Source organism: Scomber japonicus, chromosome 23 (assembly GCF_027409825.1).
Source record: "Scomber japonicus isolate fScoJap1 chromosome 23, fScoJap1.pri, whole genome shotgun sequence".
In the NCBI taxonomy this organism is placed as follows: Eukaryota; Metazoa; Chordata; class Actinopteri; order Scombriformes; family Scombridae; genus Scomber; species Scomber japonicus.
Window position 1 is genome coordinate 5,195,881 of NC_070600.1, and position 22,896 is coordinate 5,218,776.

General features: G+C 38.8%; 2 protein-coding genes across 4 annotated transcripts; one reads left to right on the forward strand and one right to left on the reverse strand.

The window, feature by feature from the left end:
- Positions 1–363: 363 nt before the first annotated feature.
- Positions 364–7,728, forward strand: nfyba (nuclear transcription factor Y, beta a). 3 transcript variants are annotated; one of them, XM_053344101.1, is made up of 7 exons: positions 364–593; positions 2,829–2,922; positions 3,030–3,160; positions 4,419–4,616; positions 4,743–4,812; positions 4,909–4,988; positions 7,118–7,728. In XM_053344101.1, the coding sequence occupies exons 2-7, from the start codon at positions 2,829–2,831 to the stop codon at positions 7,148–7,150; spliced, it is 606 nt and encodes a 201-aa protein (XP_053200076.1). In that variant the 5' UTR covers positions 364–593; the 3' UTR covers positions 7,151–7,728. The 3 variants fall into 3 exon arrangements, with proteins under 3 accessions (XP_053200076.1, XP_053200074.1, XP_053200075.1); XM_053344099.1 differs by having other exon boundaries at positions 399–593; positions 4,734–4,812; XM_053344100.1 differs by lacking the exon at positions 364–593 and adding an exon at positions 685–892 and having other exon boundaries at positions 4,734–4,812.
- Positions 7,729–7,765: 37 nt separating this feature from the next.
- On the reverse strand, positions 7,766–21,299 carry LOC128353082 (histidine ammonia-lyase-like). The gene is made up of 20 exons (XM_053313773.1): positions 21,058–21,299; positions 20,405–20,456; positions 18,365–18,392; positions 18,204–18,278; positions 18,042–18,114; positions 17,879–17,945; positions 17,698–17,735; positions 16,611–16,736; positions 16,007–16,146; positions 15,692–15,739; positions 14,440–14,587; positions 13,313–13,408; positions 13,140–13,198; positions 12,513–12,593; positions 10,761–10,826; positions 10,279–10,444; positions 9,929–10,063; positions 9,725–9,833; positions 8,323–8,392; positions 7,766–8,225 (listed from the first exon to the last, which is right to left on the reverse strand). The coding sequence occupies exons 1-20, from the start codon at positions 21,293–21,295 to the stop codon at positions 8,169–8,171; spliced, it is 1,872 nt and encodes a 623-aa protein (XP_053169748.1). The 5' UTR covers positions 21,296–21,299; the 3' UTR covers positions 7,766–8,168.
- Positions 21,300–22,896: the final 1,597 nt, after the last annotated feature.

Below are 22,896 nucleotides of genomic sequence, written 5' to 3' on the forward strand. Positions count from 1 at the left end.
CACCAGCGGAGGGAGGGTGAAATATTTCTGGGAAACCTATTTGCTAGAAGAGATGCGTTCCCGTGCTGCAATAAATGTAGGACTTATGAAAACACAGCACAATGACCACACGATGTGACTCAGAAAGAGAGAACTTTTGAGATGTTATATGATCTATTTATCGTAACAGTGTGCCTAGTGAAGATGAATACACATCAAGTTGTTATAAATGTTCTCTATTTAATTGGACATATAGTTTGGAATAATGAATGCACGCCTGTATGTATTTTCTCATTCTGTGCTTGCAGAATACGATAACTTTTTACTGTGTCATTGCCGAACTTGAAATAAAGCAGTGGCTATAATACGAACGTGCTTGCTCCCCTATTAAATATCATCGAAGCATATGCCATGTTTACAATTCCAGAAATATGATTAGAGTATAAGGTTCCACTTCTGAGCTTGCGAGGAGTCCCTGAACGCAGCGCGGCCCTCTCCCGGTCAGGCGCAGTAGTGCAAGAGCGGCTCCGCGCTGGGACTGGTCCTTTCGCAGCCATTTTCTGTCCAACCAAACAGCCGTCTCAGGAAGGTAACCAACCAGGGCTTCATTGCAGGTTTGTGCCTGGCTCCGGCCAATGATTGCTAACCGATTTCTCGTTAGCTCGAATGGAAATGTCCGTCTCTGTCTGATTTTTTATTTGTTGTCTGCGTGAATGAGGGCTGCTCATCAGGAAGTATCCGGCGGGCGAAACTTAAAAAATGACTGTTAAACATTTCGGCCGCGGCCTCGTCCTCCTCTGTTCTCTACGACAAAGAACAGGCCGACGCAGTCTCTGCAGGCGCGGGTTGCAGTGGATTTACAATCAGAATGTGTCTAAGGGAAATATGTGCCTCAATAGGTTAACTGCAGAAGGTAATAGCCAGCCGGACAGCCTCTTCTTCATTGTGCTGAACTCCGTAGCTTTAATAAAAACCCGCGGTTTACATCTGCTAGCATATGTTAGCTATAACGTTACACTATACAACGTAAACTGTCCTCACTGCGGATTTATAGCTGTCAAGCTAACACGTTTTCTCATTGAAATTACAATACTAACGAACACAGTACACTAAAGTCAACTAGTAGCTCCAGTGTTCCTAATATGGAGCCAAAATGAGTACTTTCCACCTAATACATTGCCACGAACCCGCTAACATATCAAATGCAACCTGCGTGTTATTTGGAGGGGAGTTATATTCCGCCAACCTCCTATAATACACCCCTCCTCCAGAAGAGGCTACAGCGCTAGCCAACATTAGCGGGTATCTTTCGAAATGAAAACACATAATGACCTTAATGCAACATTTGGCTCAATACCAGAGCGGCAGCAGCTCTGCCAATCAGTGAGCTCACGAACACAGAGGCCGGCTGGGTTCGTTATGTGCGCGCGCATACACAAACACAAACACACAGACAAAGCAAAGTGCACACACCGGCGCCTTTTAACGAATAAGTCTCGTTTGAATTGGTGTTAGGCGACTTTAAGGTCAGACAACTGCAACCATGTTGTTAGTTTCACGTCTACGTTGTTAAAACTGTCAAATTTGAGTTCTGGGTAATATGGAAATAATATTCAAAACAAGCAGAAGTCCTTCTTTCATTTAGGTGTACAGTCGCCGACCTATTCATTAGGTACACCTGTGCCAGCTCTTCCAATTCATTCTACTTTTTTTTTGGAAGTTTATGCATTTTCCGCTTTTGTTAACATTGTCAAAAATGTGATCGTTGTATTTAATGTTTATTACTGACATGGTATTAAGTGGTGGTATAAGGTGCATTACATTGACTGGTGTTCCTTATATGTTGCCCTCCTCATGCATGTTAATGGAGTGGTCAAAATATTGAAAACACCATTCAATATAATGCACCCTAGTACACCCACCGTCACCCACTATGACCTTAATAATAAACATGAAGCAGAATTATTACCTTCTTCACAATGTCAACAAAAACTGTAAATGTACTAGCTTTATAAATGTAGAATTTCTAGCAGAGCTATTGTATTGGCCATGCAGCTAGGCCAGTGAGTGTATGTAGATGTATGTTAATCCCATGTTGTGTGTCTGAGCTTTTCTATGGAGAATTGATTTACCTCGTCTTACTGTGCAAAGCAAAAGGTTTTATAATACCGCATGTAAGACTCAACGTGGCTTTAAATTTCAGTGCATGTGTCTTCAGTTTATGTATCAGAAACCTCAGATGTTTTTTTTTCACAGAGTTGACGAGGAGGTTGTGGCTGAAAACAGATACACATGCCTTCCACATGAATTCATAACAGTATAACCAACATGTATAATCTGTTTATGGATGTATTCCAAGTAGAAGCAAGTTCAAATGTAATCTATATGCTTTAAAAATACTAAACAGACACGTGACAGTGGCAGATTAAAATTCAGATGGTGTACATGAACAGTATGGTATGAAATGTAATGTGCATTGTTTTTGTAATATATGGAAAATATATATTTGTAGGGTTTGTATGTGTGTGTGTGTGTGGGAGTTAGTTGGCATCCACCCACACCCACAAGTGATGTTACTCTCCTTTGTTTTGTTGTCCGCGCTTGAAGTGATCTAGGTCAGGCTTTTCAGAGTGCAGAGGAAAAACCACCAAGCTGTCATTATTTATTTATTTCATTTTTCTCTTTTGAGTTTAGCAACACAACCGTCGTTGTGTGTGTGTGTGTGTGTGTGTGTGGGAGGCATGAAGAAATATCTCTCATGTCAAGCGTCAGATGTGATTCCACTCTGCTTGCTACATGCACAGTTTCAGACGGTGTAATGAGACGGTGTGTGTGTGTTTGTGCTGCAGATGGACGGAGACAGCTCGACTACCGACGCCTCCCAGCTGGGCATCACTGGGGAATACATGGCACCCGGTCATTACGTGCTCCAGTCTCAAGATGGTGAGGAGGAAACCATGTAACAAGACAAATAAAACCAGCAGACTAGTGTGTGTGTGTGTGTGTTTTTAGCTCACACTCGATTTTCGATTCTGTTTGTTTTTCTACAGACGATGCTGATGACAGTCTGAACGATCATGAGGAAGGTGGTGTGAAAGAGAACTACAGGGAGCAGGACATCTATCTTCCTATCGCCAACGTGGCTCGCATCATGAAGAACGCCGTTCCACAGACTGGAAAGGTTTGTGAATAATCTCATTCATGAGTATTTTATTTTAGCTTTTTTTGTATTAGCTTTGGGTATGACAAAGCTAATGGAACACGGTTTCTCATAATAGCAGGAGTTTTTCACACTCTGAGGACCTACAGTTTGTCTGTCTCTAGATAATAGATGATGTCACCTTTAAAAGAAAGTAAAAAAAAAAAAAAAATTCCACTGAAACTTGAAAGGATTTTCCTTCCTCTTCTTTTTTGTCTTCTTAAGGTCAATTCATGCTTCTTTTTTTTTAGATTTATTTATAGCTGCATTTCCAAATCCGTCCCACTGGAGCCTTTCTTAACACTCGTCTTAATGACCTGAGCTGTGTGATGCACAATCAATTCAACAATCAATTTATTTATTGGAAAGTGGGGCAAAATATATCCATCAATCCAAGCAGTCTGCTATTAACCTCATAAATATGTGTTTTACACTTAGAATTGAAATAGAACAGTCTAAGCAGCTTAAGCTCTGCCCCCTCCTGTGTATTTGTGTGTGTGTATTTGTGTGTGTGTGTGTGTATTTGTGTGTGTGTGTGTGTGTGTGTGTGTGTGTGTGTGTGTGTGTGTGTGTGTTAGTACCTTTGATCATCTGAACCAGCGATACGATGTACATGATGTCAACCAGTGATAGAAACACCGCCTCTGGTGTTTGAGAAATCAATTTATTAATAAAAACACAAAAAAACATGCATTTTAAAGCTCTGATATAAACAGACTTGTTTTTCTATTTTGAAATGGAAAACCCATCATGTCTGTGATAAAAGGATGATCTTAAAACACCCAAATTGAGTCAGATAAAATGGAATTACTTTAACAAACATCAAAAACAGAACATATGACAAGCATGTCTTTATTGCCAAAAAGCTTTAAGCTGTTTTTACTGACTAACAGACGATCTTCATTCTTATAGAAAGGTTAAAACAGAATTTTCCTTCTTTATTGCCAGAATATTGAGTGCTTTTTCTACCTTGCTTGGCACTGAATTTTTTTTTCCAATAGGAGCTGCCTCTTAATTCTCGTCTAAATGAGTATTAGCTTTGTATTATTATCTTTTTATAATTAGAATTCTCAACATGACATTTACAGCTGTTAAAACATGATGAATTGCGCTGTAATGAACTCATTAGCAACATGACAAAATTAAAACAAACGACACAAATAAAACAAACTCTTCTTTATTGCCACAGGCTTGAGGCAATTCAACTTCCTCCCTAACGCATGTTCACATTTCCCCGCAGATTGCCAAAGACGCCAAGGAGTGCGTGCAGGAGTGCGTGAGCGAGTTCATCAGCTTCATCACGTCAGAGGCGAGCGAGCGCTGCCACCAGGAGAAGAGGAAGACCATCAACGGAGAGGACATCCTGTTCGCCATGTCCACGCTGGGCTTCGACATGTACGTGGAGCCGCTGAAGCTCTACCTGCAGAAGTTCAGAGAGGTCAGAGGCAGTTCATGCTTGATGTTACTTCCTGTTTTCTCCGTCTGATTTCAAGGCCTGGAAATAGATTTGATTATTTCCAGATCACGCCATGTTTGTCTGGTGTTTTTTTTCCAGGCAATGAAGGGGGAAAAGGGGATGCCCGGCGTGTCGGTGGGTGAAGGCCTGGGAGAGGAACTGACAGAGGACAGCTTCTGTAAGTGGAGCTTGAGTAGAAGCCGTCACTCTCAATTTGCTCTTTATGGTTTGAAGTAAAGTCTCATTAAAATACGTTTTTTTCTCCCCTCATCAGCAAATGCAATGCCAGCTGGGATTATCACAGCAGATGGACAGCAGCAAAACGTCATGGTGTACACCACCTCATATCAACAGGTAAGACGCACACTGACACAGCAGCTCATTGCAGCACTGAAGTTCCTACAGGGTCCCTATGGATCCTTAAATAGTCTAAAAATGTCTGTTAGTTTTTTCATGGTCTAAAAATGTGTTTAAATGTCTGGAACTGTAGGAATTAAGGTATTACATTTATGTGAGCTGGAGGAGAGTGAATAATAATTGAACTTAATTATATTTTTTCAGTTTATTTATCATTGTTATTTTATTTTTCTGATTATTTTACATAACTCAACGTATTAATTAAAGTAAAAATTAATGAGCAGTTGGAACTATAATGAAACTAATCAGTCCTATATAAATGGCTTCAAAATGAGCTCCATATCAACCCACTACAACAGTAAAGTCCTGCTTCTACATTATTATGTCTCATAATATTGTATGTATGAGTACAACAGTGACGTGATAGTGCATACCAATACTAATACATATTACTGCAGTGACATTAGTATTTTAGTGAAGGATCTAAATACTTCCTCCACTGTTTGCTGAGCAATTTTAATACAAAACATTTTTCTTATGACAGAGGAGAAAAGCTTTACACAGAATAACATAACTTAGTGATGTGCTTATCTTTATTGTATCAGTGACTAGATAAAAATAGTATCAGTGCTGTCTTTAATACAGAGATCATGTGCACACAAGTGTGTTATTACTTTATTTAGTGAGTGTGTCAGGATTATATCTGTGGGGTAAATGTAGTGAAAGGACACAGAAAAATCTGTACAGCAGTTCAGCCCCTGCATATCTGGGTGATGCTTCGTTAAGTGGTTTAGGTGATTTGTGATATTTCTACAGTATTTGAACTCCATTTTTACACAGCTTACATACAGCTTTGCTATTGTCCTGCTCGTCTCTGTCCTTCATAGTTTTTAAAACTGGAAATGAAACCAGACGTCTGCCTTCAGTGGAGCAGCTCCCTCCATGTTTCTTAATTCAACTGAGGTTCACTAGTCTCTTTTGCAGCCAGAAGTATGACACTATGATATGAATGTGTCATTTGAACACTCCTTTATGAAATATTCTTATATTTTGAGAAGAGACTTTAGATACTTGGGCTGAAATAATCAACTTATTTAAATGAGACTTTATAGAGTAAATAATAATAATGATAATAATAAATAGATTGATACATGACCTCACTTTACAGCAGAGTTTCATAATTGGTTCAAACGGCAGACTGGATGGAGGTTTGTTGGGCAAACTGAGCATTGTAGCAACAACCCCAAATATGGACCAATCACACACACACACACACACACCATCCAAACTGTCCAACCACATTCACTCCTTATAACCAACTGTTTAATAACACAAGTATGGACAACATGTGTTTTGTACCGATTGTAACTGGGAGATTATCCTACACACTACTGTAGGTGTGTTATATAACCACAACTCTTATGTTTTGGTTGAGTGTTGATCATGGTTTCAACTCTTCACTCATGCTCACATTAAGGGGTGTGTCCAAAAAATCGATCCATCAATTAATATCAGAGAGAATAGATGGAAGCATGAAATTTAAAATAATAATTATAATTTCAGAGTTTACAACTTTGTCTTGTATTTGAACTGACATGCTTATCCATAATCTTTATGTCCATTTTTTGAAAATCATTGGTTACATGATGACAACATAATTCAAAGTGACATGATTTAAAATGCCACTGGTCTTAAGGGTAAATACACATAGATGCTATCATGCTAGATCCCAGTGTTGGATCAGACTCATGATTTAACTTTACACTTCAAGAATTTGGTGTCCACACATGACTGCGTGTTAAAAATATTGTCTGACTTACAAAACAGAAACTCTGGGAACATAAAATCGAATCGATAATTAATCGAATCGAATCGAGAATCGGATCGAATCGGGACCCTGTGAATCGGAATTGAATCGATTCAGGAAATCATTGACAATACCCAGCCCTACTCACATTTATTTACAATGACTCAATCTAAGAACCTTTTCATTTCATTGCCACTATATTATCATGGCATTACTTTATCATCAGGTGGTATTGTTGTAGATAGGCTTTTTGTAGATGATCTGTTCCAACTGTCATCTAAAAGAGTAACCTGAACCTCTCCTCTGGACTGTGTTGCAGATCCCCACCGTACAGCAGATCCAGTTCTCATGACGAGACCTTTCTCCGAGCCTAAACACAGCGGCCTGTGCTCGCCGGATGACCTCTGAACCCCAACCAACCCCCCGCCACAGTGTCAGGGTCATCTATTCGCACAGGGAGGGAGTGGGGCGGCGTCTGCTGAAACCCCCTCATGTACAGAGAAATCACTACCTGTTGAGTAGAAAGCGTAGTTTCTAGTTGTGAGGTACCAAATGTTTTGGAGCTCATCCAAACCAGCTGGGAAAAAACGTGAGGCTTTTAAAGGCTAGTGAGGCTTCTTTTAAAAGCTAGTCTTATCACATAATTTAGTGTTGGAATTCTTTTTTTCGTGTGCGTGTCTGTTCAAGTGTTTGCTTTTATGCATATTTTCTTTTGGTTTCTTCGGGGAGGGGTGGCAGGGAGGGAGGGAATCGGTGGGGGGTATTGTATCGGAAGCTTATTTTTTAACGTCTTCTCTGTTTGAACCGAGAGAAGCGACGTTGTTACTGTCACACCAGATCACGCAGCTCTTTTGTAACTTCACACAAATTTACCATGTGCTTTAATGTTATGTAAATCCTTTGAATAAAAATTCAGAAGTGATGTGTAAACTTCTCGCCTTTTGTATTCATTTATTTGTTTGTTTATGTAACAGGGTTTACAGTTTTACATCAGTAAACATTGCTGTAAATGTCCCAGAGTTATCCAAGAAGCTGTTATACATCTGTATTCTCTGGACAGATGTTACAGAAATACCCTTAAAACAATATATGAGATTGAAATGAATGAAAGTGAGTGATCATTTTTTAAGCATACAGAACAATAATAAAAAGAAAAATCATAGTTCAGGATGAATGAGATATTAATGTTAATAGAAAATTATTAAAACAAGATAACATGCTCACAGTAGTTAATAGCGAGAGTAGTACAGACAGACTGAGGATAGTAAGGTGCAATTGCGTATTAATCCTAATTTTAAATGTATTAAGTGCTAATTAAGTAAACTTGAAGCTGTATCCTTCCTCTGTTCGATATCTGTTTAGTTTATCCTTCATGCCTTCAGCTTCTTCCTGTATTCATCCATATACGGCTTGACAGTCTTCCAGACCTGGCAGCAGAATAACACACAAACCATTGCGTCATCTCAATATCAACACTATGCTTGTCCAGTAAAATGTTTGGTTAAGTTCAAGGGGAACACTTACATTTTGCTGTCTGACGAGCACATGAGCTGCTTCTATGTCAGGGCTCATCATGCGGTCTCTGTCCCAAGGACTGCAGGGACAAGGGTTACTCAGGTTACTGCACACAGGGTATCTACAGGTCTTATAGAGCCTTAAACAGTGAAGTCAGTTTCATCAAAAAAGGCCTCAACAGCAATTAAAAGTTCTTCAATTTCATATTTTCTTTTAACTGCCATCATGAAAGGCAGTAATGTTACTTATAAAAAGCTACTCACAGATTCTAGGGTTTATCATCCTACTATTACATTCTACTGTATGTGCTATTAAAAAGGTCTTGACTTAAAGCATGCAGAAACCTTCACTTTACATTCTGACCAGACAAAACTGTTTGTCTTTGTGCTATGTGTAGGATAAGTGGGAACTAAATGTCCTACCTCTAGGCATAAAACCGAGTTTCTACCTTGTCAATTTGCCGTTTTTTGGTTGATTATCATTGATTGTTGGTCATTGTAAGACATCGCCTTAGGCTATGCGAGATTATGCTAAGTACTATTTTGCGGTTTTTGGGTTGTTTTTTTATTACAATGTCATAGATCAGATGATTCATGATTCATCAAAATGCAGTGTCATGTGGCTACGCACTGCATGAGAGTGAAATAGTGCAGCTGGTAGCTGGTTCCAATTCAGTGTTCTTCACAGTTGGATGATGTAATCACTGGACTCACTTCCTTCAACTTGTATTCTACATTCCTCAATCCAAGCCGGCAGCAGGTCCACACCAATGCGTTGTGGGTTTTTATTTTGGGGCATTTTTTGCCTTTATTTGAACATACTTGGCATAGAGGCCAACAGGAAACAGGGAGAGAGAGAGAGAGGGGATTGACCTGCAGCAAAGTTCCCTTCCCTTTATATAGCATGATGTGCGGTAACCACTCGACTACCAAGGCGCCCCCTTGTTATTTCTTTTTACAGATTTCTATCTTTGAACACGAAAATGAACATCGCCCAAGTGTGTCGCTACATTAATTGCTGATACTGTAGGACAGAAATTTTACTGTTGAAGCTACCTTGTCAGTATGTTGGAATTCTCTCCATTTGCAGCATTTCATTTATATATATATACACATAAAAACATTACAAAGTGACATATAAACTGTTCAGAATGCAGCAACATGGATGGCAGTCAAAAAGATAATTTGTGGTGACAAGTAATATCTATCAGTTCCATCAGTTTTTTCAGCTTTTTTGAACAGCTGCCATGTATAATTAGCAACTGTTATGTTTGGAAATGTACAGCGATGCGGTTAAAATCAGTCATCATGTAGTCTTGCTCAGGTATACATGCCAAATGTCAGCAAATACCTCAGAACTACCTGGAACAGTAGGCCTCACTGTTTTTTACAGGAGAACTGTCTCGTCTCACCTGACCACAGAGCGCAGCAGCTCGTAGACCTTCTCCAGAGGAGCAGTGGATTTGAGAGGACGCAGGAACTCCAGAGCCTGGCAGGCAGCCAGCAGCTCTATGGCAAGCACTGTGGGACAAAAGCACACGTTCATCTGCTTCCACAGACACATACTGTGTATACTGTTTACCAGTGTTTCCATTCTGAGCCTGGTGGTGTATCACCTTGCTCCACATGCTCCACGACTCTGAGGGCTTTGCGAGCAGCCCAGCCGCCCATCGACACATGGTCCTCCGTAGCTGCACTGGTGGACAGGGAGTCAATGGAGGATGGGTGGCACAGAGCCTTATTCTCTGACACTGCAAGAACAGTGTTTAAATTAATGCAAACTGCAGTTTAGAAATCACAGAACTCAACTTTTAAAGGAAGAACATGTTAAAAAATGAAGATGACTAAATCCAAAGAGTCCGTTTAGGCTGATTTTCAAACCTGAAATAGTAAATGGAAACAAGTAGAGGGTGGGAAAACACAACAATTCATATTGTATAGTATGTTTGGAAAATTGGTGACAAACCTAAAGCGGCAGCAGTGCAGTGAGCGATCATGAAGCCAGAGTTCAACCCTCCTTCTTTGACAAGGAAGGCAGGCAGCTCACTGAGGGATGGGTTCACCAGCCTCTCAATCCTCCTCTCACTGATACTGCCGAGTTCATGCACAGCTATGGCCAGGTAGTCCAGGGCCTGAAACAGCATAGATGCACCACATATTCAACCACCAGAAATTCACTCAAGATGACAGAAGCATTACATGCCAAAGTGGAAGGGAGAAGTGTTTATCTGATGCCCTGAAAAAAGGCCCAGGAAAAAATCTTGATTTCCTGCCAAAACTGGAGCATTTAGTCGATGACTCTTTGTGTATGACACCTCCTCTCCACATTTTGTCTGCCAACTCAAACACACATCACCCAGACACCCAGCAAAAGGAGACACAGACAGAGGAAGATAAAGGCCAATGCATCACACAGGGCTCTCTTTGATTAGTTCAGTGTGACTTTACCTTGGCTGGATACTCTCCATGAAAATTCCCTCCAGATATTGTCTGCCCAGTTTCTGCAAACACCAGCTGGAGAGGCGTTAAGGATTCATAGAGCACCAGTGTCTTGTCAGGTGTGTGTGTGTGTGTGTGTGTGTGTGTGTGTGGACGGTGAAACAATGACACCTTGTGGTCAAAATTGTGTATTGCAACCTGTAGGCGCAAAATTCCCTTAAAGTCCCTCTCCACTTAAAAATGTTATTGTTCCTTCACTGTGCAGAATGATGTATGTGCAGAGTTTGTTTTCACATTCATCCGCTGAAATTGGAAAGTTTGAAAATCTGATTTCCATTATGTAACTTTTATAATTTGTGACATGGAAACCTGAAGCCTCCAGTGCATAAATATATGTTCATATGCATAGACTCTGGATTTTTTAATAAGAAAAAAAGCAGTGTCTTTTTAAGGATTTTAACCTGGTTATTAATAAGAAATAAAGTCAAATAAATAAATAATTAAAAAAAAGAAAAGAAAATTAGATGCAGCAAATGCAGCTCCCAAATGCAGCATAGTATTTATTAGCAGTATAGACCTTTAATAAATAATGATGTACTTATAAGCAGATTTTTTGGTATTAATTCATGTATTTGTTAACTATAACAAAAACACAATTTTACATTTAAAATATATCTAAACCAGATAATTATTAGTGTTGACAAATACTGTACATTAATAAACACTTAAAATCGCTGTATATCTACATGACTTATAACTACATTATAATGTATAAACTATCTATTAATATATTAATGTAGCATGTATAAATGCTAATTGGGGTTTACTGTTTTTGTTTGTAGACACAGTGGGACAATCCCAGTGGGAGGTGATGGAGTCTGTGTGCTTCATTCTCAGTGCCTCTGCATTAGATCTGTTCAGGAAGGTTTTCCTCGTTAATACTTCATACGTCATTTGGAGCTTGTATAGGCTACTACTCAATGAACTATTCATTGGACAAGGGCCTGCTGACTTTGCACACAGATTTTTGCACTTTTGCACGCAGCTGCCAACTCTTCTTATTTCTTCTGTGTTTTTATCTTTTTAATTATGTTTACGAGTATGTGGTGCAAGCTGTCAAATTAATTGCCCTTCAAGGGAATAATAAATTGTCTTGAATGTTGAATACTTTTCATTTGGCAACAGGGCAAAGTCAGGCGTTTCCAAATTGTACAATAAGGCAATCTTGCTATTGGCTTGTAAGAAATTTCCCACGTTGTTTAATAGCAGGGGTTTAACCCTTGCCTGGAACAATTTCCACCTCCACAAATATCATAAAAAAGAAACACACTTTTATGAAATATAACTTTATCCTTCAGCCTAAAATAAACAGCAAAGCACACATGCTTAGTGTGGCCTGTGCTTAGGCTGTGATTTATGAACTACAGTGGCATCAGATGAGCTAAAGAATGTCCCTCTGGAACTCTTGGATTCTAAGTATAGATTAATCATTAACCCATGTTGAGGTATACAGTATTATTCAACATATAAAGCTTCAATAAAGTTTAAAAAAGTCAATATTGTCTCTTCAATAAAATTGGCTATGTAAAAGGCCACATCCTGGAAACAAAAGGAAGTGGCACATAGACAATATTGTCAAACACATGAGATTTACATCATATCATTTTATGGGCTTATTTTGTGCTAGTGAGGAGATCGGAAAGTAAAGCTGCTTTAAAAAGAAGCAATATGAGGAACAGGAGACGCTGTTTTGAAGGATACAGGGTTGTCAGTGGCGCTGTTCAGCTCAGTGGAAATCACCTTGTGGACGAACGTGATGGTGTCATTCACCACTCCATGAACCTGCAACAAGTAGAGACAGATTAAGAGAATTAACCTGCCTCTACACCTATTCAATTATTGTCATTTTGCTGTTAATGAGTTCAACTTCACACCTTTCCATTTATCTTTCAATCATTTAAAAGATTGGACACCATAAATACTGTCGAATAGAGACCAGGCTCCACCGGCTTGAATAGATCAAGCTGTTAGTCAGCAGAGGTGCAAGTCAGCACCAAGACAAGGTTAGATCTGTCAGTTATCAAGAAATGTCCAGCTGATATGAAAGCATCTAACCCTAACCATCACAACAACATGCCTAACCCTAATCATTAACCTGAGCTCAACCAAAACCCAATTCTAATCTTCACCTTAAAGTCAAGCCTCAAACAGCCCTTTAAAGGTGAAGGCTGGCCAAATATCTTCACATTCCTGAAATGTCTTCACTTCCTAAGCTTATAACATTCAAATTGATTCTCACAATGATAGCCATACAAGTACACAAACACACACACACACACACACACACACACACACACACACACACACACACACACACACACACAATACCTGTGGAATGCAGCGCAGGGTGTAGGCATCCTGAACACGGTCAAATAATTTCTGACTCTCTACAGGAAGAACACAATAAGGAAATCAGAAAGGAAACTGTAATACATTATGATTACACAAGTCATTGTTATTTAAAGGGCCGCTGTGTAAAGACGTGCGTGTAAGGGGTCAACCTGAGATCTGTGAAGGAAAGATTTTGGAGTCTAAAATAGAGCGAAGCCTCTCAGCCACCTCCATCTGACCAGGGTGAGGTCTCGCTGCATGAATAGCTGCAACACAACAGTTAGATTATTTACAACAAGTATTTGTGTAACAGAAGGTGAAATAGGAAAAAAAAAGACTTTTGTGACATTTAAATCATTCAAATATTTAACTGGCCAAAGGGCTAACCCTAACCATAACCTTAACCCAACAGCACTAGCATTCATTTGGTTTTGTGAAAACGTGTCCAATATTCACTCTTCTTGTAGCTCTGTTTTGGTCTCCATCAATGTCTGACAAAAAATATCTGGTTCTTAAGCTGATCAATGCTCCACTATGTTCAAGATGCATGAGAGCTGAGGGACTGAACCAAAACAGGTAAGTTGCAGGTTGTAACAAAAAACAATGAACTGAAAAGATGCTTAAACACTAGATTGGAGGGGAACCGATCAAGTGATAATTGATCTATGAAATATAAATTAGGGCAGCTTTAAAGACTGCTAACAGTTAGTTACAATGTAGTAGTACTGTGCCTCACTTGCCTCATATATCATCATTCTGTAGTCTTTCAAGTTGTTCACATGAAGATATTGTCATTTATTTGAGGTGAGTGAATAAGTGGTGATGAAAACGTGTTATATCAAACTACCTAACTGTCCATGATTGTGAATGAGAAGGTGATGACTGGGTAATGGTGAGCTAGTTTTGCCATTTCCATGTCTATGTAGCCATTCATATGGGATTACAATTCTTGACTAGTTTATATGCTATACAAATTACCTGACCTCCCCTAGAGTATAAATCCTGTCCACTCTTTCCCCATAGAGGGTAGTTTTCTGTCCAGACACTAAGCTAAATAGGTATTCACAACTGTGTAAAATGTGAACACCTTGTCATTTTTAAAAAGATAAAACAATTGTTTTTTTAGCATTCCATAAAACCTTTGCATCTCTCAATTAAACCATATTGCTGATCTTTGATAAGATGTGTGGTCATAGCAGAAACAAAGCCATATAAATCATGATTGGCTGTATGAAGAGAGAGGTGACGCTTATGAGGAAGCTGCCTTCCAGCCAAATCTCAGGGAATTAAAAGATACCGCTGTCGAAGGCCTTTGTGGTGCCCTTCAGTGCCTCCAGAGTCAGGGCAGCGATCACGTCGGCTTGTCTGGTCACGGCGATGGCTCTCTCCACAGCCTCCGACCCCAGAGACGAGATCAGTTGAGTCCCATTGATCAGAGCCAGTCCCTATTCAACAACCACAATTATCAAAATAATCTAATCTAATCAACTGAGATTTAATGAACATGTACCATATTTGCAAAGCCACATTAAAGGAAAACTACACTTTTTGTTTTTACACCACCTGAATTTAGCTTGAGCCATCACTTTTGTTGGCAGGTCCAACAAGGCCAGCGGTTGTAAACAAGCCAGCAGTTACACTAGATTATTTAAATCATTTTATATCTAAGTAAAATTAAAAATGATGCTGCAGGCTGGGCATGGTGCAATATATTAAAAGTGGTAAATACAGGTGATTGCCTCTCAGGTTTGCTGGCAATATATCTTAGTGGTCTTACATGGGACCATTAAGCATTCCCCATAGACTACCATTATAAAAGAGACATTGTAAAACATTCACAGGTACATGACACCTCAGACCCAATTATTACTCTGTGTGTTATAAATTTTTAAACCATGAAGATTTTGTCTTTGTAAAACATTTATAGAGTGTGGGAAACAGATGATTTATAATGTCACCTTCATGTAAGTCTATTGTCCTAGCAGGAACGCCAGTGGCAGAAACACTATGACACATGTGCAGTAGGCCACCCCAAAAAATGTAAATATTCATGGCTTATGTGTTCAGTGGGAAATTTTCTTTCATGTGAGTTGGCTTCAATTTTGAGGTCAGTATCCAGTTCCTGTTATGGATCAACAGTTGTGGGTAAAGTAACCTGCAAGGTGAGGGGAAGTTAACAGACCGTAGGATCGCTTGTCTGCTTCTAAGACAGTACAGTAATTAATGAAGTGTTTAACACACTGGTAAAAATGCTCCACTCAGGCAGTCTGACTTGAGAAATATAAGATAATGAATGAGACACAGCTCCATGATAACATTGCAGCTGTTGTACCCTTGTTGGTCACCTCGCAGGTCGAGAATTCTGAACACATCACTTAGGTAATCACTGTACATTCTCCTTTGTGTTTTCTTCCAAATAAATGATTCACGTGGGGGTTTGTTTTCAGCCTGTATGATTATCTGACTATTATGTCTTTGGTGAGGAAGTAACTAACGGAACTGATGACTGAAAGAAAAGGAAAATAAATAACAGATATTAAGCCAACAACCTCCTTTGGTTTCAGCACAATTGGTTTGAGCCCATGGCCCTCCAGCACCTGTAAAAATAAAACCAAACATGAACATAATCAGTTAATCAATGAATCTGTAACTTTGGAGAAATGAGAACCATTTTCACTAAGTCATATTTATTAATTGATTTACAAAGGCCATAAGCCAACAAATATGTTAGGTGGACAACATATATTTTACAAACATGGCAACCTAACCAGCAATATATAAACTGGAATAAAGTGTTTCTTATTAGAAAGTGGTAAGAAAAAAATAACTTAATGCAAAAACGATAAAACTGAAAGGAAACTCACTGCTTTGGCATCTGCCCAGCCGCTTTGTGGTGACCACATCCTGCCTTCCCCCATCAGGCCCAGGGTGAGGTGGGCCAGGGGGGCCAAGTCTCCACTCGCCCCAACCGTGCCCTGCTCTGGCACCCAGGACAAACAGGAAGCTGGACCACACACAAACACACACACACACACAAATTGTATTTTACTTGTGCTACATAGCATGAAGCAGATTATGTGACATTAATTATTGACTTATATTTTGTATGAATATGAACTTTGTTAATGTGCGTAATCATATGTTAATATGTTGTACTGTATTATGCTGTATTATCAAGGCATTGGCTGTTGATATACTAGCTACAGACACTTCATAGAAGTTATACTTATGTCTACACTGTAGTGAGTTATTAACCATTTATAATGTGTTAATTTACTGCTTTTAAATACTAAAGAGGGTAGGTCAAAGGTCAAGTGTTACCTGTCTGTACATTAGGAATCTAACTGACAGCTTAGTGGTCACTTAATGATTTTGCCAGTTAGCTAGCTAGCATAAGATGACACTAATGCTAATATATAACTAGATAGAATAGAACAGAGTACAATGGAATAAAATAAATCATGTTACCATTGAAGGCTTTGATCATAGCGCCAATTGTTTCCATGGATACGCCACTGCGGCCCTTCGCCAGGACATTGATTCTCAGGACCAGCAGCATGCGTGTCCTCTCTACACTCAGTGGGGTGCCCACTCCTTTCAAACAGACACACATACACACATGCACTAAAGGTGAGTGTGTGATTTTAGTTCAGGCTACAACAATCATAGTTGCTCACATTTATAAAAGTGTAACCATCTGCATTCAATAAGGGTTGGCAAGATGAGCAATTCAAAAATGTTAAAAAAAATAGTTTTAAAAGCAGTATCAGGTTCATTACAATGTACATTTTGTATTTTTGTTGCTTTTAAGTAATTTGAAATGACATTTGCACAATTCTTTTTAACCAAAAGTAAGACTGAATGCTGCTGAAAATGTCAAATGGTGTAACCACAAAAGAATGATAAATATTAAATATTTTATCCGCCTACAGTGTATTTAAGTGCACTTATGCTAATAATTACTGCATTTAAAAAAGTTCCTGATCTCCATGATTACCCCGATTAAATTGAATATTTAGAACAATTGTATTCCATTACCTTTATTTAAGATAAAAGAGTTATAATGCAAGATCATGTTTTTATGGTTACTCCACTTAGACATTTTTGCCATAATCCTCTAATATATTCTCTCAAAATGGATTAAAAGCTGAAAAAAAGCTGGAACACAAAAAAAAGAATGTGTGCAAGTTATTCATACGTTTATTTTCACATTTTAACCCCTTTAAATTTGACTAAACCACATGGACACAAAAAATTGTCATTGACTCACATATATTCCATGTATGTGCAAATGTGAAGATGACCTATGACCTCAAGTACATTCTTTTAGGGCGACTATTTAACATCAGTCCAGGGACAGCAGATGTAAAATAGCCTTTCGGCTAATTCTGGCATGTTTACATTTTGTTAAAATGTTTTATTAATGTGCATTGTCCCTGATTTCTAAACCTTTAAATAAAATAAATAAATAATTATAAAATAAAAGTAATTTATTGAAAGCCACAACTCAGAAAATGTTTAGCTTCTAATATTTAGTAAACAGGTGTAAACCTACCAGCACAATGGGAACGAACCAGATTCTCCTGTAGCTGCCTGCATGTGGAGAAAAGAATGGGCAAGTACATGAAACAGAATCACACCTTCAGGGGAGACGGTGTGTTTAATTGACTGTGCTTGGGTGCTGTTTTCTCCCAGCGTGTTGATACCTGTTACTTATTTATAGCAACCAGACTTACGCAAGTTGCTCCTTTGGTATGAGTGTCCGTGCAAACTTCCCAAAACCAGTGTTGACTCCATACACCACTGCAGTGAACACATAATGCACACTGTTGAAGTATTTAAAATAAGCTATTATGTTTCAAATCTGGAAGAAAGGAAGAGGGAAGAGAAACACCATACCTCTGTCTTCTCTTATAAAAGTATCGATAACCTCTCTGCCCTTTTTGATCCCTTCCTCGGCCACATTTGTTAACTGGGACAGACAAAAATTAAATAAAACAGCAAAAATCAGCTTGTTTTTCTTCCACTTTCTCTCCTGATGTTGAAGTGTTTTTTCCTCACCTTTATTTTGAACAAGCCTTGGCCCAAGCTGACCAGATCAGCTGTGGTCAGACTGTTACCATCCAGGGAAATGTACTGTTGGCAAAACATGAGGAAACACTTACCAATCATTGTTTTTATTATCAATCTACAATACGAGGAAGCATAAGAAACAAACCCACCTCTTTAGGCTCTTGATAAGATTGTTGCCTGTTTTGCAGCAGGTTAAGGACTATATTTCAGATGAATAAAACATATGGTGGTAAACATATTGCAATTAATATTAAAACATTAAGTGGAAGGAAATGAAGGAAAAAATTAAATATCTGCACAATGTTGCCAGATTACGGTGTTTTCCAACTCATTTCACTGTCTAGTCTAGAATATTGGTCCAGAGTGAGATATCTCATCAACCACTGAATGGATTGCATTCAAATGATATAAAGACATTATTATTTCCATCACATTTTCAAATGTATTTATCGTTATTTGAGATTTCACTGCTGTTCTCTTATTCAAATAATCACTCTTAGTCCCTAATATTCATATAACAGTAGTTGATGGAAATGCACATTCATTCAAATTCTCTTTTGCAGCTTTTTTGGAAATTTGGAATAAAGTTTGCATTGTATTTGAATGGAAACTTGGCTGTTTGCTACACAGAACATGATGATCTCCTGACTTTTTTCTAACCCACCTGTACTTCATGCAGAGGTGTTCACAAGTCATTTTTTGCAAGTCCAAGTCAAGTCTCAAGTCTTTGAGTGAGAGTCCGAGTCAAGTCTCAAGTCTTTGAGGGTCAAGTCCAAGTCAAGTCTCAAGTCTCTGGTTAAGAGTCCAAGTCAAGTTTCAAGTCTCTCCCAAACACTAAATCAAATTCAAATTCTATAAGCTGTAAAATCCTCTATATAAGACAGTATTGATGATTGTTTCACTAGAATCTACAGCAATGTGATGTGGAAAAAATACAAAGGATTGTTTCTATTTCATAACTGTATTTTTCTTTAACAAGAGTTTTTTTTAACAATGCTGTAAAATACAATAAAAGAAATAACCGTTATGGTTATTACCGTATGACTCCTCTCTCTCTCTCTCTCTCTCTCTCTCTCTCTCCCTCCCTCCTTCCCTCTGTCTCTCTCCCTCTCTCTCTCGATATGTGACAAATATCCTTCTTGATATCTAGAATAGGCTGCTTGGGTATGACTCTTATAAAGCATTAAATGTGTAGGTGCTCCACTCATTTTTTACACATAAAACGCCACTGGGTGACTGTACTGTAACTTAACTTAAGACAATGTCACAGAATAATCTTCTGGCACACTGTTATGAAATGTTAACTCAGCCTGTCACATCATATGGCCAGCAGCAAGAATGTAATGTTAATATTCGTTTGAGAGCTAATTGCTAATTTTAACGTCTTTCACATTAGCAAGTGACTGACCGGTCTGGGTGCGTTTTCAGATGCCGGATGAAGTTTGAAGTGGTTGAACCAAAATCTTGAATCTTCTTGTTGCACACTGCTGTCCGTTTGTTGGCTGACTGCGTGAAGGCATTGTAGCCAAATGTAACGATCCAAGGGATTCCTGTTGGGCTTCTTTCACTCGCCATTGTCTTGAAATCAGAGAGTTTCTAATACAGTATACAGTAGTAGACGGGCTCTGCTCGAAATACGCGCATACACACGGCGCGTGCGTGATGTTGGTGTTTACTGTCATCCTCAGTCACAGCCAGAGATCACTTCCCAAATGCAAACAGAGAAGACGAATGACAGATAATAAATAATGAGAATATAAATGATAACATGAAAATAATGGTAATTTGCGAGTCTCCAGCCTCGAGTCCGAGTCAAGTCTGAAGTCAATGTGTAGTGCGACTTAAGTGCGACTCGAGTACGAGTCGGAAGTCCGAGTCACCAGCTCTGACTTCATGTTTAGTGGGGGGGGGGGCATTTGTCAGATGATTTTTTCTATCCTCACCCACCCAATTATATACACAGACAAAAACAGACATTCAATCAGTGTCATACACCCAAGCACAGACACACATGTACACACAAGAAGACAGAGATAATTCAATTGACAAACAGCAAAATAAATAATAAAGAAATAAACAATAAAACAACAAAAAGACACACAAAAAAGATTTCCTCATTTTGAATCCACAGCACAGCATCAAATCAAACATCTCTGTTTAAATATTTGTTAAAGACAGTGGAAGGATACGCTGCTGTGGCCCGAGGAGAAAAGTCATATTTGCCGCTCTCCGCTGCAAAGACTCCAAAAAACAGAAGGAAAAAAAGTTTAATCAGTCTCAGAAGTTGAGCTGGAAGTTAAGGGGTGCATGATACACCAATACTGATAAAAACCATGCCATCTAAAAAGTGAAATATTGACAATACTGTGTAAATAATGCAATGCCTCTACACAGTAATCATATAATCAGCATCTGTTTTATTGCTTTGTCTCTTATCACCAACGCCCAGCACACTCACACACACTCACACACACACACACACACAAACACACACACAAACACAACTTGTGAATATTTTGTTTATTAGTGTATTAGCCTTGTACAATCCATTAACTGTAATTTGTATACACTTTTGTACAGTTATGGTGACAGATTATCTCAACACCTTACTACACTTGTATTTTGAGTGTAATTCATTTGCCAGAAAAGAGACAGAACACACACCAAAAGTTAAAGATGAATTTGATTGATAGCCTTATTATTATTTTTTAAATATCTATAGATGTCACAATAACATCCTGAATTATTTTGGCCACAATGATCTTGCAGTGAAATTTTGATATTGTGACAGCTCTACTATAAGTGATCTGTGCATGCTTATAGATGTGTTGGAGATCCTTACCCAACTGCACAAAGTCATTGTCCTCCAGAACATCCTCTGCCTTATCCTTGGGGTGCAGGAGCTCTTCACCCCGACACCTCAGCATGCTGAACTCCGACTTCCCTGATGCATCCTCCAACTTCTTGGCTTGGTAGTAGCGTTTCAGGGCCTCGATCCCCAACAATTGGACAGATCCCGAGGGGCTGCCAAAGGGGACCCTAAACCACTCGCCCCGAACACACACAGACACACAGGGCATCCTGCAGAGAGATGAAAAAAACTGGGTAAGTCAAGAAGATTGTGCAGAACACTTGACAGGCTCTAGTGCTGCAACACTTATATCCTGGGGACAGAAGAAGTAGGTCCTCCCACAGTGACTCCCACAAGTACCACATGAATGTAGATATAAACATTTACTCAGTCCTTCTTTGACTCATTAACAATCTCTATTAATTTTCTATCTGTGCTTTAAAGTCTGGGCATAGTTCTTTTGACCTTAGTTCTGCCAAACCACCAACCACATTTTTATAGGTAAAAGCAGGTGAAATATTACAGGGGTTGCAATGTTTGGTGTCTTGGTATAAATTCAAATGAAGTACATTTCACGAGCAAGGAACACATCACCAAGAGATACGTTTTAACAGATTTATTGACAGAATTATTTTTTATATAGGAGCCGGAAGGGGTGTAATTGGTGTGTGTTCCCGCTCCTGAAACTGTGCTTATCAAGCTTCGATTTCCAGTTTGATAACATAGTTATCCAAGCTTGGGCGTAGAATGTTGACTCTGAAACACTCTACTTACTTTTACTTTTGGTTTACTAATGGAAGTATCATGTGTCCAGTGGTCACAGCACTATTGCTTTTAATGATTTTATTATTAATCTCTGCACACTGTTGAAGTATTTAAAATAAGCTATTATGTTTCAAATCTGGAAGAAAGGAAGAGGGAAGAGAAACACCATACCTCTGTCTTCTCTTATAAAAGTATCGATAACCTCTCTGCCCTTTTTGATCCCTTCCTCGGCCACATTTGTTAACTGGGACAGACAAAAATTAAATAAAACAGCAAAAATCAGCTTGTTTTTCTTCCACTTTCTCTCCTGATGTTGAAGTGTTTTTTCCTCACCTTTATTTTGAACAAGCCTTGGCCCAAGCTGACCAGATCAGCTGTGGTCAGACTGTTACCATCCAGGGAAATGTACTGTTGGCAAAACATGAGGAAACACTTACCAATCATTGTTTTTATTATCAATCTACAATACGAGGAAGCATAAGAAACAAACCCACCTCTTTAGGCTCTTGATAAGATTGTTGCCTGTTTTGCAGCAGGTTAAGGACTATATTTCAGATGAATAAAACATATGGTGGTAATCATATTGCAATTAATATTAAAACATTAAGTGGAAGGAAATGACGAGGAAGCATAAGAAACACACCCACATGAAGTACATTTTCCAGTCTGATAACATCCAAGCTTGGGCGTAGAATGTTGACTCTGAAACGCTCTACTTACTTTTACTTTTGGTTTACTAAACAATGGAAGTATCATGTGTCCAGTGGTCACAGCACTATTGCTTTTAATGATTTTATTATTAATCTCCTGTGCCACTGAATTTTTAAGGGGCACTGGATGCTCAAAAACTCACAAAAATTGGTACACACCTTGGTACACACTGGCAAAGAATGTAGAGTTCTGTAGTGATTGGGCTGAGGCGTGGCCAGTTCACCAAACACAGGGTCATGCTGTAGCGCCCCCTTACTTTTAGCCTTTGGTTTAATCAAAAGAAAATGTAGCACACACATTAGAACTCACAAATAGTGCAAGAATATACAGTGATTGAGGAAATGCATGTTTAGC

Coding starts and splice junctions, on each gene's coding strand:
- nfyba (XM_053344099.1), top strand. CDS start 2,829: ATGGACGGAGACAGCTCGACTACCGACGCCTCCCAGCTGGGCATCACT. Junction 4,617..4,733: donor ACCTGCAGAAGTTCAGAGAG/GTCAGAGGCAGT, acceptor TTTTTTTTCCAG/GCAATGAAGGGGGAAAAGGG. Junction 4,813..4,908: donor ACTGACAGAGGACAGCTTCT/GTAAGTGGAGCT, acceptor TCCCCTCATCAG/CAAATGCAATGCCAGCTGGG.
- LOC128353082 (XM_053313773.1), bottom strand. CDS start 21,295: ATGCCCTGTGTGTCTGTGTGTGTTCGGGGCGAGTGGTTTAGGGTCCCC. Junction 20,457..21,057: donor CAATGACTTTGTGCAGTTGG/GTAAGGATCTCC, acceptor TGTTTTTTGGAG/TCTTTGCAGCGGAGAGCGGC. Junction 10,827..12,512: donor ACAGCGCCACTGACAACCCT/GTATCCTTCAAA, acceptor ACGCCTCTCCAG/CTGGTGTTTGCAGAAACTGG.